Raw genomic sequence first — 16219 nt, 5'->3', positions numbered from 1 at the left:
TGAATCAAGGTGGCATATCCAGACACTGTATCATGTAATGAAGAATGAAATATTTTACCACTACCATCAAAGAATAGTTTTTAAAAGGTAAAGCAAGCACTATTTTACATTATGGTTCATACTTGCATTCTGGAAATGTACACACACTTTACACTGAGCTTTTTTTGTGAAAATCCAATAGGTAGGGCAATGGGTTAAGTATCTCTTTTACATTATGATAATAGGACCCTTCTATTTAAAACTGAACTTCCAGGCATTTTGATCCATGGAAAAACAGCCAATATTATTAAGTATTAGGGATTTAAATAACTTGCTCTTCTCTGCACCACTAAAGAAAAAGTAGTTATTTCAGTAAGTTACATTGTTTTATACAGAAAGAAACTAAAAGAAAAGCCAGAACAAATAACTGAGCCATTCTTTGAAAGAATTTTTATATAGTTGTAATTGGAAAACTAAGTTTTAAACAAGAAGACAGAGAAGTCTATGCACTTACTCTATTCATTTTCACAAGCACACATGGAATTCCTTGAGCATAGCCAAAAGTGTCATCTTCTACTCCAGAACACGGTCCAAGCTTAGTGAGATTAAACTGACATGCCTGTTTAACAACTTCATTCTGCTCAAATAGTTTTCCTGTGGTACATAGTATGTTTTTGGATTGTTTTGAGTCATCATATGCTATTAAAAAAAAAAAGAAAATTTCTCAATCCATCGGTGTAAAATACACATACAACTAAATCACACAAGCAATACATTTTTCAGCTTCAAAAGAAAATTATTTTCCCACAATACCTTTTCCTATTATTAGGGCCCTACCAAATTCACAGTCAATTTTAGTCAATTTCACAGTCCTAAGATACCAAAATTATAAATTTCATTATTTTAGCTATTTAAAACTGAAATTTTACAGTGCTTTAATTGTTGAGGATCCTGACCCAAACAGAAGTTGGAAGGGTCACAGAACTGCTATTCTTCTGCACTTCTGTTGACAGCGGTTCTGTCTTCAGAGCTAGAGACCTGGAGAGCAGTGGCTGCTGGTTACGAGTCCAGCTATGAAGGCAGAATTACCACCAGCAGTAGCACAGAAGGATGGTATGGTATGGTATTGCCACCTGTATTTCTGCACGCCTGCTGGCAGGGTGCAGCTTTTAGAGCTGGGTATCTAGCCAACATTACAAATAACTGTTCTCCAATTGCCCAGCTCTGAAGGCAGTGCAGAAGAAAGGGGGACAATACTATCACTCTCCTAAAATAAGCTTATGATCCAATTGCAATTCTGGGGATTCTGACCCAAAAATGTGACCACCACCAGTTTCCTTCCAGAAATCTGTAGTGTGAGGTAAAGGGACACAAAAGACCAGATTTCATGGTCTGTGATGCATTTTGCTTGGCTGTGAATTTGATAGTACCCTATTATGCAAAACAGCAAAAAAATATTTCCAGGTATTTTTATTACCAACAGGAGGAGCAAGAAGTTTTATATTAATTAAATTACACACTTCCCTTCCCCCGCAGTTCAGATATCTATAGCTCTAGAACAGTGGTCTCCAAACTTTTTACACCCAAGATCACTTTTTAAATGACAGACCAAGCCAAGATCTACCGACCCGCCCCTTCCTTGAAGCCCCGCCCCTTCCTTGAAGCCCCGCCCTCTCTATTCTCCTCCTCTCCATCACTTGCTATCCCCAATCCTTATACTGCTGCTGTTTTTTTTTTTTTTTTAAATTCTTCTGTAGGAAGAGGTTTTTCCAACATTTGGCCTGTCTAGACTCGAGCAAATGTCAGAAAAAAAACCATTCTTTTGGAAGCCCCCTTATTCCTTGTGCAAAGAGGAATATAGGGGTGATCGAAAGAGCATGTTTGAACAAACACAACAGAAGAACAAACGCAACCCTGGATGCAGAAGAGTTTTTCTGAGATCTCCAGAAGCCTGAAAAATTCCTGCAGTCTAGCCGGACCCTCGCTGGGTTGAGACAGGATGTGGAGTCTCTGAAGTATGAATGAGGGATTTGGGTGTTAGAAGGGGTGAGAGGTGTAAGCTCTGGGAGGAAATCTGGATGCAGGAGGAGGTGGAGAAGGGGACACAGGCTTGGGGAGGGGGCTCCAAGCCGGGCAGTGTTGAGGTACTAAGCAAGCCACAGGCTTGTGGATATGAGGGTGCAGGAATTTGGGTTGGGGTACATGAGGAGCTCAGGGCAAGGGGTTCCAGTGTTTGATAGGCTCAGATCTAGGGTCTGGGGAAGGGAGAATGTAGGAGTGGTTGTGGCCAGATGGGGGCTTGGCCCCAATTGCGGGTTTGTTGGCCAGGCTTCATTTTTAAATAAAATACTATATCAAACACAAAGTTTCTACATTGTCTTTATTTATGAGAATGTCAGGGAACCTGCCTTGAATCAGTGATCACTGACCCATAGAAAAGTCATTTGGGAGAAGGAGACACAGTACTGGGGAGGGGTGCTAGTGGGTTCTGGGGCAAGGAACAGGGTTCCAGTGGGGGAAGGGGAGAGGGGGCAGGGTGCCAGAAGCACAGGTTTCTGCAGCAGGGGACAGGGTGCTGGGGGTAACAGGTTTCAGTAGTGGGGAAGGCAGGGGGACAGGGTGCCAGAGGGAACTGGTTTCTGCAGGGGGGGCAGGTTTCTGCAGGGGGGCGGAGGGGCAAGGGAGAGGGAACAAGGTAGGGGACAGGATTGGGACAGGGGAGAAGGAACAAGGTTGGGGGCAGGGAGTTCCGTACACCAGCCACCGAGGGAAACCTCTGTCCCGCACTCCCTCCAGGCTGAGTGCAGGGCAGCCGGGCTGGAGCGAAGAGAAGCCGCTTCTCTTCACTCCAGGCCGGCTGCCCTGCGCTCAGCCCAGGTAGGCTGCGCCTAGCTCCAGCTGTGCTGGAGCAAGCTTCCCGGGCTGAGCGCAGGGCAGCCAGGCTAGAGCGAAGAGAAGCGGCTGCCCGGCCGGCTGGCCATGGCGCTCAGCCAAGGTGCACCATGCTCCATGTGGGTTGGTGTAGAGGGGAAGCTGCCTGGCCAGCTGGCTCTGGCGTCCAGCCCAGAGGAGGCTGAACTGTGCTCCAGCTGATCAGGCAGCTTCTCTTCTGCGCCTGCCCACGAGTGTGGCACGCCATGGCGCCCCACGTGGGCAGGCGCAGAGGAGAAACCGCCTGATCAGCTGGAGCGCAGGGCAGCCTCTTTCAGCTGAAAGCCACAGTCAGCTGGCCAGGGTGTTTTAGCCCTCCCAAAATCCCAGCTCCTACCATTCCACACAACTACTCGCCTCGGTTTTGTTGCTCGGTAAGTAGCTGCTCCTCAAATGAGGAAATAAAATTTAAATGTACTGCGCAAGCGTGCAGTTCAGAGAGGGCTCAAGAGCAACTCTTACAGCCCCTGAGATCGACCGGTAAATCGCGATCTACCGGTTGGTGACCACAGCTCTAGAAGCTGCCAAGTTGTTCTCATTTCTACAGAAATAAGATAGGGGTAAACGGAGCAAACGGAACATTAAATGGAAGGATGATCCAATCTATGAAACAGATCTACAAAATCTCAGGACTACAGGAGAAGAGTAACAGAAGATATAAAATTCTTAGTGATTGACATTACTGCTATCAAACTTCAGTTCTACTACTCTTAGTTATACCTACTAGGTCCTCTCTCAAATGACTGTGAACATCATCCTGCCTTCACATTCAGATACCATCTTTAACTCACATCTTTCTCTATAATCCATATATCTTGCTAACTCTTTATGCATAACATCTAAAATATGACCTTTCTTATCCATCCATAAAGTTAAAACTCTGGTCCAAGTTTTCAACATCTTTCATATCAGTTACTACAATATCCTTTCCCAGGGCCTTGATAAATACTGTCCTGCCCTACTCATGCCCATTTAGAAGGCTGTTTCAAAGAGCATGAGTGATGCGAGAGCCCTTCCTACAGAGGCTCAGAACATTCTGGATAACCATATTCCCCCTATATTTGTGACCCTACATGACAATCTTGTTAGATGCAGTCTCAACCAACACTTTCTCTTTTCATTCAAGATTCTGGCTGGTAGAGTTACCCAGTGCAAGAAGCCACGAGACCAAACCGTTTAAGACAGAATCTTACAATCTTTTGGCAATCTTGACACAAGCTTAAGAATAATTAAAAATTTACTTATGAAATTGTTCTTGTGAAAAATCACTAAGTCTAGAGCTGTGGTCACCAATCTGTCGATCACAATCGACTGGTTGATCAGGGGGGAAGGGCTCAATCAGTCGATCACGAGGTGTGAGGGCCCCCTCCATTTCTCCCTACCCCCAAGAAGCCGCCCCCGCTGATGCTACCTTCAGCTACAATGGAGGTAGCACTGACTTCCTGCAGGGCAGGGGAGAGAAGTCCCACAGCTGTGCACCACATCTGGAGTTTTAGGAAGTGTGCGGGCTACTCCCCCCTCCCCCAAACAGCTGGTGTGCTTCTTGAAACGCCAGGTCTGTCGCTTGCCGGGGACTTCCTTCCCCCTGCTGCCTTCCTGAGTGCGGGGAAGGGGAGTAGGAGTCCAGGGAATGCACCAGCTCCAACTTCTCAGGAAGCGCATGGCCCCCAATTGGAGCCAAGCCCACATTTGGCCTCAGCTTCATAACACTCCTGCACCCCTCCTCCTCCCAACCTGAGTTTATCATATACTGGAACACCCTGCACTGAGCCTCTCACGACTCCTGCACCCCCACATCCTCAGTCTTCTGCCACAACACTCCTGCACCATCCACACTGCAAATTTGTGTCCTGAGCCCATTGTTCTCCCAACCTCCCTGCCCCTCACACACCCAACCCAACTCTAGCAACCTCACAAACACAAGCCTGTAGCTTGCTCAGCACCCCAACCCTCCACCTGACCCCAACACTTCCCAGCTTGGAGCCCCCTCCCTGAGCCAGCATCCCCTACTATACCTCCTCCTGCATCCAAATTCCCTCCCAAAGCTTGCACCTCTCACCCCTTCTCACACCTAAATCCCTCATTCCCACCCCAGAGCCCACACTTCCTGTCTCAGCCCAGTGAGAGTGTATAAGGGCTGGGGATAGCAAGTGGAGAGAAGGGGATCAGAGAGGGTGGGGCCTCAAGGAAGGGGTGGGGTCTTGGAGAACGGATGGGGTAGATCTTGGCTTGTCCTGACATTTAAAAAGTGATCTTGGATATAAAAAAGTTGGAGACCACTGGTCTAGAGTGATAGATATAAACTCCAACACCTATAACATTGTGGAAGTGGACTTTGGAGAATTGGAGTGAATTCTTAAGCCCAAAGTCTAGAATAGCTGTCGACTATGTTGAGTGCTTAGTGTAAACTAGACAACTGGTCACTTGTTTAGCTAGTAACAGGGATACAGGTACACATGACTTTCTGAAGGAGCAAGAAATCATATTTTGCAACAACAACAACAACAAAATCTGTTCGGAAAGGGCCTTTTGTCTGCTCTCTTAGAAAAACTCCTACTTTTCTGGGACTCTGCTGAGCCCAAATTGCTCCAAAAGATTCATAAGGAAAAGGTAGTACAATACATTAGTGTATTCATGTATTAAAGAGATTAGAAAGAGGGGCCATTAAGGATCTTTTGTCCCCAGAACAATTGTGACAATATGGACTGCATTTTTAAAATGGAATACTCCAGCTATAAAAAATAGTCATCAAATTGGACTCTGTTCTCTTCTTGTTCATTATTTGTCCAATGGGGATGCTCTCATTACTGAGACTTAGAAATTGATTTCTACACGGTCACTAAACTACATCTGGGGATTGCACAACAACAGTGAAGTGGGATGCCTTCAGCTAAAAAACTAAAGATAGGTACATTGTACAAGACACCACTGCATGGCCAGATTCCACCATCCAAAGAGGACGTCCAAAATTACCTTTGCCTCTGAAAAAAACCTCTTACCACAAAATGCTCCCAACCTCATCAAAGACTACAAAGTACCAGGGAATGTGTATGATCTTGAAAAACATGGTTTCTTCAGAACAAAATCCTACAGGAATTGACCTTGAATGAGAATAGTAGCAGTCGAAATAGAAAGAGGTGCAGTGGCAAAAGTTGGCGAGAATCTGCAGGAGATTGAGATGCAACACGGTAGTGAGAAGCACGAAGATAGATTGGACAAGAATCTGGGATGCAGAGAGGAGAACTGGCATTGACTGGGAAAAGAGAATGGGACAAGGAACTGGAGGGAGAGGGAAAGAGAGGGAGAGGGAAAGAGAGAGAGAGGGAGAGAGAGAGGGAGAGGGAGACCAGGTCTATACTAGACTCAGAAGGCTGACTTAAGGTATGCAACTCCAGTTACACAAAACAACATAACTGGAGTCAACATACCTTAAGACGAGCTTAGTGTCATCTTCATGGTGGGAGGCTGGCTTCCCCTTACTAATCACAAATTGAGGAATACCAGTGTTGACTAGGGGTGCCCTCAGCATTTGATTTAGTGGGTCTTTACTAGACCCACTAAAACAAACTCCAGAAGATCAGTCTCCAGTATGGCAAGTAGAGATAAGGCCAGAGATTGGATGAGGCATCCATAAAGGGGGAACAGCACTGGGAGCCAGAGAGCAGGGAAATATGGGTGTTGGTAACTGAAGATCAGTGTTGGAAAGCGTGAAAGATCAAATAAGGAGAAAAGAACAAGGACAGCGGTGGATTAGAAATGGGAAATAAGGTATTTGGGACATAGATTTTTGGGACCCCTGCCTGAGTAGGTGCACATGAAGTATTGGCTCTGGGAATGAATTAAGGTTATATAGTGAAGGAGACTTGTGTTTAGGACACCTGCTTCATTTATTGCGGAAGTTGTAATGTGGGTGGTAAATTTGGCAGGGGACTGCAGTAAGGGAAAAGATGATTTTCTGGTAGATGCAGCTGAATGCTGCTCTGGAGAACTGGATCCCATTTTCACTACATCACAGGAATTCCTGAGTAATGCTATACAAGTAGCTTAAATCAGACTTTCCATTCTATTCCTTATTTGCTGGATATCCAACTTGAGATGTTGGGGGCCTGATTTGTGGAAGACTTAAGCACCCATCTCCAACTGCCATCACTGGAAGCTGTGCTTAAATACACATAAAGCTAAGTACTATGAAAAATCTGGCTCTCTGTTTCTCAAACGGGACCCCCAAAATTAGTAAATAACTTTAATTTCAATCTCTACACCTGCAGTCTCCATCTATAAAATGGGGATAATATTCCCTCAATTCACAAGAGTCATATGAAAATAAATTCATTATTGTTTGAGAAAGAATCATACTATAGCAGTGAGCTCCTGGAGAAGCACTGAGGCAAATAAATAATTCAGTCTTCAGAACAGATTTGAATCGTGTACAGCAGGCATGGACGAAATATTGAAAAAAATAGGGAGAACACACAATATGGTATAGCCTTATTAGTGGAGCAACTCTTATTCAGTGCACAGAATGAAGAGTCTTATGGAAAAATTCACATGTGATCATGTAATTTGAGGCTGTATCATGGTATTTTTGCACAAATGGGACAAACTATGTTGTATAAAAAAAGAATTCTGGCACTAACTTTTGAGTCTGACTTGAAAATCTTAACAGTATTTTAATCTTAATTTCTGGTTTTATATGTACATATTCATATTAAATAAATGGCAAAGCTATTTGTGTAATCTACCCTTTGTCCTATATCTTTCCCTACATCCTAACCTGTCAAATACCATGCACCATTATGACATTATATCTAAAAAGTAAATACTATTTTACTGTTTGCAAGCAAGTTTATTTCATTAACCATTTTAATGTCACTCTTAAGAATGCTTGCAGCAGGACTTCTCAATTTCTCTCAGATGTTCAAGCACATTACCTACTGTGAAGACTGCACAGCTGTAAATCATAGTTGATTTTGATGAAACATATAACTCTGGATATTGTATTTATTTAAAGGACTTGAAAAGCAGAATATTTAAATGGTACTGATCTGTAGAAAATACTGTTCAGAATAGCTTTAGTTAAAAGTACAATATCAAATCTAGTCCCCCCTCCTTTACATACTGGAACCTGTCCTCACACTCTGGGACCTGTACCCGAGAGCTACAGTTAGGGTCTGGGAGTGGAACTGGGGGGCATTTCTCCACACTCCCTGGGGGAAAGGGGGTGCACCCTGCAGATCTGAGTACACCGATTTAGTTAATAAATGCTAAATTCTACAGAAGCAATCTCCTAAAGGAAATCAACTGAATGCAATTATAGTTACTATCTGTCCAAACACTGTAATTAGTTTAATTAAAAGTAGTTTAATGTAAAAAAAAAAACCACACAACACTGTACTTACATTTTAGAAATTGTTTAAGAGTTGAAACATACTCTGCATATGACTTGGCATCAGACTTGTTAAAATAAAATTCCAGTGCAATGACTGGCTTTGGTGAAATCATAAGTCCTTATAAAGAAAAAAAAAGTAAAAGTCAGATATTAAACAACTATTTTCACATACATACCATTTCTTATTTTTCAGACAAAACATTTTTCAAATCATAAACAAACCAATATGAAATTTCAATGTTATTTTCATATTATACCACCATGTTTTGATAGATTTTTAAAATCATCAATACCAAAATCTGAATAAAAGTTGTGATTTAAATGCGAGCTACAATTAGAATTCATAATAAACCAAAACCCAAAAGATTGAGAATAGAAAAATTAGCCAATCACATGCAGTTTTAAAGTATTTTACTGATCAGTTTTACTTTGTACTTTCCATATTCAACAAAAATTTTAGTAAGGCTTCTTTGTTTAAAAAAAAAAATAATTTTTAGATAAGTGCTGTGCAAAAGAGCCCAGTAGACAGCTTCCCTACCTTCAGTTTACTTACTCGGTATGCAACAAGAAGCCTGAGTATTTTTACATATTCTTAGTTCCATTATATATTTGTTCTATAATGGAGATATGAAGTATTTCTAGTGATCTCCTATGGATACTGCTCAAACCTACTAATTTTAAATGAGTGGTTTATAAAGCCAGACATGCTTTACATAGTAAAGCACTGGAAGCTAATACCATTTTAATTTTAGGGTGACCCACAGAGAACAAAAAAGGACCTGCACCTTAAACAAATACTTAGGTCTTTCTAATGCATGCATGCAGATAGCAACAAAACTAGTAGAATGACATGGCAAGCACTGAATAAGCAAAAGCTGGCCTACTGAGAATACAATTTTTATTTACATAGCTTAAAACAACTGATTAACCTATATAACTTCATAAGAAAAACCTTGTAGAAAAAAAAATTGTTAAGGATGTAGTATCTACCCACTCCGTATCTTCAATTAAAAAAAAGAGAGAGAAAAGAAAGGCATTTCCCAGGCCTTCTTTATGCATCATAAAAGGGGGGAAAAGGGTGACAAAAACAGTTCCCCCCTCTCCGTGGGTCACTGAATACATTTATTATTTAAATATATTTAATCATGACACATTGATCCAGAAATATATGGAAAGTACAACTACGTAGACCAAACCCAGCAGAGTTTCATTGCAAGCCCCATGTGAAGAAAATGGTGTTTTGTTTTTTAAAATTGGGACAGAATGACTTCCTGAGACGAACATTTTATATATTCCTTTTGAAAGCACACTTCTTGACTCAGTCACCTTTTCTATGGGGCTCACAAAAGCATAGGTTCTCCTTCTCAAACCAGCAGCAGCTGTTTCCCAGGGCAAGCACCAAGTCCTATCTAAATGCCAATATGATGGTCTGATACATGAAACTATAAACCCTATTTTGGTTGATTAATGCCATTTTTACTTTAAACTGCACTGTACCTTCACTGTTGTCTTTTAACCTCCATACTGAACTGGAATTCCATGAGGTGTCAGCAGAGGGCTAACAATGGAGAGTAATTAAGAACCATTAACATGGAGGGTTTTCCATTCAAATGGTCACTCCCTAGGAAAAGCAACTAGCTAGTTACAGTCCAGAAGAACCAGTTATCCCAAGTGGGGCTCTAAGCAATGTGTCACCTGACAGGAACTTGAAAGGAGGGAGGATGGCTCACCTGAATTTTATACAAAGGAGGCTCTCAATTTTCAAACTAGCTATTTTAAGAAACAAAACCAGAAAAAGGCTGCAAGACTGGGCAGGAGAAAGAGCAAAGAATGCTGTAGGGATCTTGGAAGGATTGACCAAACCTGGTTCTTTGGAGTGCCAATGCCACTGGAATAAGTGGCATTTTTTGTACCGAGTTAGGTTATTTTCTCATAGATCTGTGTCTCTCTTGTGCTTTGGATAAGAGATATGCTTTATAAATTCCTTTATAAAGTTTATGTTACTTGCTTTAACTATCACATAAGTTTCCAAAGAATGAGATATTGTTTCAGTGGAACTCTGGGAGCAATATAACAAACTGGGGAGGCATGGAGAGAATTAGCATTGCAGTCCTGCTGTCTAAATTCTGAAAACAAAGTCCCACAGCCTCCAATGCCATGAGGCAGTGTACCTCAGGTTCCCCTTCCATACAGCCACACAGATTTGTTGCACCATTGCTGCCATGTCCAGCTCTAAGCCTGTGTACAGTTTATTTGCTTAGAAGCTGCATGATCATAGGATTCTTTTGCTTCTGTCCGCAGCAAGCACAAAAGTTTTTCCAAAAAACTCACGTTACATACTTTCAACAGGTTTATTGTCCACATCACTTTCTTTGTGCTGATCCATAAGCATTCTAGGAAAAGACTAAGGATACCAGCAAACCAAAAAGGTTGTTATATCTCTACTGCAAGAACATGCGAGGAGACCCAACCATAAGAAAGTGACTGGACTCTGTCAAGACCCAACCAGTCTAAGAGGATGGGGGATCCAAGATTGGGGACTTTTACAGCAGCCTGGTAAACTTCCACAAGAGGAACTAATCAATGTTTTTAACAGATAAATTTAATGATCTGATAGCACTTACAAATGGAAAGTGAGCCCAATTTTATAGTCATAAACTGCCCTGATGCCAAATACGAGACTGACTTATGCTTGGTATATTTCATTGAATCAGAACTGAAAAGAACCTCGAGAGGTCATCAAGTCCATTCCCCTACTGCAGGGATGGGCAAAAGGGCCTCTGCAGGCTGGATCCGGCCCACGGAGGCCCTGCTCTCTTTCCTGCCCCCAGGCCAATCAGGACTTGGGGATGGGGGGGGGGGGTGGCAGGGGCGGAAGAGAGCACAAGAAGTTTCCTCTGTCCTGCCAGGAGTGCACGGTGCTTAGAAGCGCCATCCACTCCTAGCAGGGCGGGTGGAGACTTTGCATGCTCGCCTGCCCCCAAGTCCTGATTTGCCTAGTGCCGGGGAGAGTGCAAAGATTCCTCCAACCTGCCCCCATCCTGCAAGGTACGCACAGTGCTTAGAAGTGCCGTGCTTCCGACAGGGCGGGAGGAGACTTGACATGCTCCCACGCTCCCAAGCCTTGATTGGTCTGGGGGCAGAAGGGGAGCACGCGAAGTCTCCTCCCACCGCTAGGGGCAAGGGCGCCCTGAGGTAACCTCTGGGGACAGGACAAAGACTTCACCTGCTCCCCCACCCCCAGACCAATCATGGCCTGCGGGTGGGGAAGCAGGGAAGTATTCCAGCCACGCTCCTCCTGCACCCTTCTGGTGCAGCCCAAGGACACTTTAAAAATTTTGGAAGTGGTCCCCAGCAAAAATTATTGCCCACCCCTGCCATAGTGAATACTATTACACCCTCACTGAAGATAAATCAAATGACCATTACAGAAATTAGGGATGTTAGCAAACATGTTTTTTTGAAATGTTTAGCTACTGAATTTCTCAGTGGTTACACATTTACATGCAGGGGTGGCAGGCGGGACCTGGTGCTCAAGGGGAGCTGGCTTTTAAGCTGCCCCTCTTCCCCTCTCTAAGGGCCAGATCCCCCTCTTCTTCCTTCACTCCTGCACCAGCTCCCACTCCTCCTCCCACCCCTTGAGGCACCACGGGAGGAGTGCATGCAATAGTTAGGATTAACCAATGAGACCATGCTTATTGGTTAATCATATGAACTACATGCTAACATCTCTCATAGAAATCAGGTAATTTGATTTTTGTAACTAAAAATTTAAAATAAAAAAACCCTTTGACCTGTGTGTGCATTTTTATATAAATTTAAGATTTATAGACAGGTCTATAACATGTTACACTGCAAGTAAAGACATGATAAAGTTAAGGTAAATGCAATAAATGTCCAATCATAAAGAGATAAAAATTGAACAAAAACATGCATTATTATAATACTCTTCAAATAGGAATACATTATTCAGTTCTTAATTTACAGAAAACACAAAATTAAAAATATTAAGTAGCAATCCAAGTATCACAATCTTTCTACCTTGAAGTTCTTTGGTTAATACATTACAGCTAAGCTGCAAACTTAATAAGACACATTTATTGTTAAGAGAAAAAGCAAACCAATGCCCTAAGCTGCAAAAGGTATGGAGTGCAATCATTTTAAATTTAACTTTCTCCACACCCCTCAAGCAAAAATCACAGCCTCTATGATACTGGAAATGTCAAAATCACAGTGGAATGTCAACACAACACGGAAATGAGGGAAGGAAGTCAGATGAGTTGCTTTTTTGTCTGCTTTGTTATAAATTTCAGGATTTACACTTTATTTTATACACTAGAATATTCTATGGTTTTAAAAGCTTAAAGAACCATGTTGAGGAACAACTGAATACCAAGGTCCTGAAACTGAACAAAGCACCTTAAGCTACATCTATACTAATGAGAAGATTGATGCTGTGGCAGTCAATCTTCCGCTATTTGATTTAAAGGGTCTAGTAAAGACCTGGTAAATTTAACACTGAGGGTGCCCCAGTCGACCATAGTACTCCTTGCTGTTGTGAGGAGTAAGGGAAGTCAACAGGAATGTTTCTCCCATTGAGAACTCCAAATTTTGGCTTATGATACATCAACTCCAGTTAAGTTATTTATGTAGCTGGAATTGCATACCTTAAGCTGACCTTCCCTTGTAGCGTAGACCTGACCTTAAAGATCATAAGCAAAATTACTGAAGGGCAATGGTGATGTTTTGTTCATGGACAGTACCGTGCTGGTGGACTTAGATAAGAGGAAGTCAATCAGTGTAATAAAATATACAACATAATGCTAAAAAGGAAAAACATGGGTAAGGTGACAGACATGATAAGAAAACTGCGTGGATTCTATGCAAGTTGAAATTTCGACATGCACATTGCACAAATGTTTAATGTTTATTGGAAGAAAGCTAATTAATGTGTGAAGTGAACAGAGTCAGAATACTGGACTAGCCACTGAAATGACCATTCTGAAGAGTGTCTCAATACTCAGTAACTGCTGAGGCTTCTACCTGCTCTGTATTAGCTGTTAAATATATGATCAGAAACTAAGTGACAACAATTGTCTGAAATTTATAGATTAAGGCAAAAATTGATTAAACTTACACTAGGTGAATTTGTTTCTAAGCATGCAGCACTTCACTTCAATTAAAAAAGGGTGGAAGTGACTACAGATAGCCCAACCTGCTCCCCCCAGCTCTGGGATGTTCTAACTGGCTCCATGTTCTAGGTAAAACTGAGATTGTAAAACTATTCCCATTTAAGTCAGTAGGAGAGATAGGGCAATGCTGAGCAATTAAAAAATATATTTATCATAAGTTATTTTATTCTCTAGAACATCTGAAGTAAATATTTGAAAATACACACACACACACACTTTGAAAATAGTGTCTAGAAGTGATAATAGCTCTTTCTAGAACAGTTACAGTACAGGTTGCACCTCTATAAACCGGAACTATGGTCTGGCAACATCCATGGATCAGAGACCCATGGCACAGTGCAAGGAGTGTGTGCGAGGGCAACATGCGGCTCAGATGGGTTGCAGGGGGGTAGGGAGCCAGGAACCAGCAAGTAGCTCAGCTGAGCTGTGGGGGGTGGGACAGGAGCCAGCAAATGGCTCAGCTGGGTTGCATTGTGGGGGGCCGACAGGAGCCTGGTGGGGGTCCAGGGCAGAGAAGGGGGGGGAGGAAACGACAGCAGGGAGGCTGGAAATGACCTCCCCTGGTCCAGAAAAATCCCTCATCTGGGTCTAGTCAGGCCCTAAGGGTGCTAGACCAAGGAGATCCAACCTGTATACAATACCCTGCTATCTTCATTAACGAAATATTAATATAACACCCAGTCAGCTGTATTTAAAACTTTTGTTCCTCATTTAAGAATTTACCTTCCTTAAATCTATGAGGTTAGGCAAAAGTGCAGTCTTGTACCACTCTGTACCAGTGCACGGAAACCTATTGCAAAATCATTTTGTAGGCTCAACGTTAAGATCAGTAACAAAAGTAAATTTTCAGGCCAGTACAAAGAATGAGATGCACAATTCTATAGGATTAAAATGTAACCTTTTATTGTCTATTTCACAGAGTAGTAGTAGTCACTTCCTTGTTAAAATAGAAACTCGGTGGACAAGAGACATGAATGACTTATCAGTTCCGGTTAACCAGTAGGGCCTGGAACAGCTCCCCACCTGCCACGGGTAAGGTGCTGCTCCAGCCCCACAGGGCCCTCAGTAGGCAGAGCAGGCAGCAGCCCTCTCCTGTGGTGAGACCACTCCAGCCTGGCCGCAGTAGGCTGGGTTGCAGTATACCACTGCCAAGCACCCTCTTGACTCCTTTTAAATGGTTATTGTGGGAAACATAACTCCCTAGTATAGACCTGGGCATTATTTCAAAATAACAAGTGGAGCGTCCATTAGGGATGTGAAGAAGTAGTCAACTACCCGGTAAGTCCTACTATCCACTACTAGATCAGCCCTTCCTCCCCTCCCCAGCCCCGCTCTGTACTCTTAAAGGACAGAGAGGAGCCGACCTACAAAGACACGGGGCTCATTCTCTGATCCCCCACTGGGTTTCAGAACAACCCTCATGCTGCCATTCTGCATTTTTAAAAGGGATGCAGCAGCAGGCTCCCTCCCCAACCCCCCTCACGCTGCCCCTCTGCATTTTTAAAGGGACACAGCAGTGGTAGCCTGTCTGCTTGTCTCTCAGCACAAGCTAGCTGCTGCTGCGTCCCTTTAAAAGTGCAGAGGGGCAACATGAGGGGGATCAGGACGGGGGCCTGGCTGTCATTGCTGCATCCCATTTAAAAATGCAGTGTGGCAGCATGAGGGTTGTCGTGAGACCCAGCGGGGGACCAGAGAATGAGCCGGTGTGCACCGGCTCCTCTCTGTCCATTTAGGAGTGCAGAGCAGTAGCTGGGAGTTGTGCCCAAACGCAGACCAAGCTGGAAGTGAACGCTTAAAGTGCCCTTTCTTAACAACTAGTCGAGTAGTCGATGGAAATTCCATCGACTACTCGACTAGTATTTAACATCCTTACACTACTAACATCGATATTTAACATCTACACTACTAAGTCTGTTATTTCGAAATAAACTAATAATTTCAAAACAACTCCTGAATAAGGCTAATTTCAAAATGGTTAGCTTAAAATAGCAGTAGTGTAGATGATCCAGTGCCGCTATTTTGAAATCGCTACTCCTCAGAGTAATTCAAACTAATTACTCCCCGGTGCTTCCTAGGGCTCTAAGTTGAGGTACCACGTCCAACATTAATGGAGCCTGCCTTGGACTAATTTTGAGGCTTCCCTTTAGTGTGAGCACGTTATTTCAAAATTATTTTGGGAGTAGTTATTTTGAAATAATTGCCTAGTGCAGACATGCCTCATGTTTAACTGCTTAACCAATTAAATGGGATTTTACATCCCTAGTGGATAAGTTTAAGTCAGAATTCTGCCCTCTCCTTTTTTAAATCCACAAAGAATATATCAGCCTCAAAATAAGATCGACCAATGAAGTAGAACTATCACAAAATTTTAAAGCATCTGAAATTATGATGAAATTAGAGCTGCTTAATGTAGTCCCAAATTAAATTTTGACTACTTTCTTCAACAAAACAAAAAACCTATCACACAAAGAAAGATACAAAAAAAAAATCCTCAACTGAGATCTAGCAAACAAGACCAAAAGTAACACTTAACATTTAATTTAGTATTGTTGTTGCGCAACTTTGCATCAATGATCTTGTCAGTGTCAAAAGATGCTTGATATATAAACTTATATTAAAATGAATACATACATGAAAAACTGTAATGCCCTTTCCATAGCCACAAATTGAACTCAACATGTAATCTGATTGGTGGGACTGACTTGTTATGGTAAAATTAGTTTCATTC

The 16219-nt window shown here is 42.6% G+C and overlaps 1 protein-coding gene across 2 annotated transcripts in view; it reads right to left on the bottom strand.

Moving 5' to 3' along the window:
* The window catches only part of ATP1B3 (ATPase Na+/K+ transporting subunit beta 3), a 54806-nt gene that overhangs the window by 12229 nt on the left and 26358 nt on the right, over window positions 1-16219 (bottom strand). For both annotated transcript variants that reach the window (XM_075937637.1, XM_075937638.1), the window contains 2 exons: window positions 8310-8417; window positions 494-678 (listed from right to left, as the gene is read on the bottom strand). In XM_075937637.1, coding sequence (XP_075793752.1) covers window positions 494-678; window positions 8310-8417 — 293 coding nt within the window. The remainder of the gene's footprint in view (window positions 1-493; window positions 679-8309; window positions 8418-16219) is intronic.

This window comes from Pelodiscus sinensis, chromosome 10, assembly GCF_049634645.1.
Source record: "Pelodiscus sinensis isolate JC-2024 chromosome 10, ASM4963464v1, whole genome shotgun sequence".
NCBI lineage: Eukaryota > Metazoa > Chordata > Testudines > Trionychidae > Pelodiscus > Pelodiscus sinensis.
The sequence above is the reverse complement of the archived record's forward strand: the minus strand, read 5'-3'. Positions and strand labels throughout refer to the sequence as shown.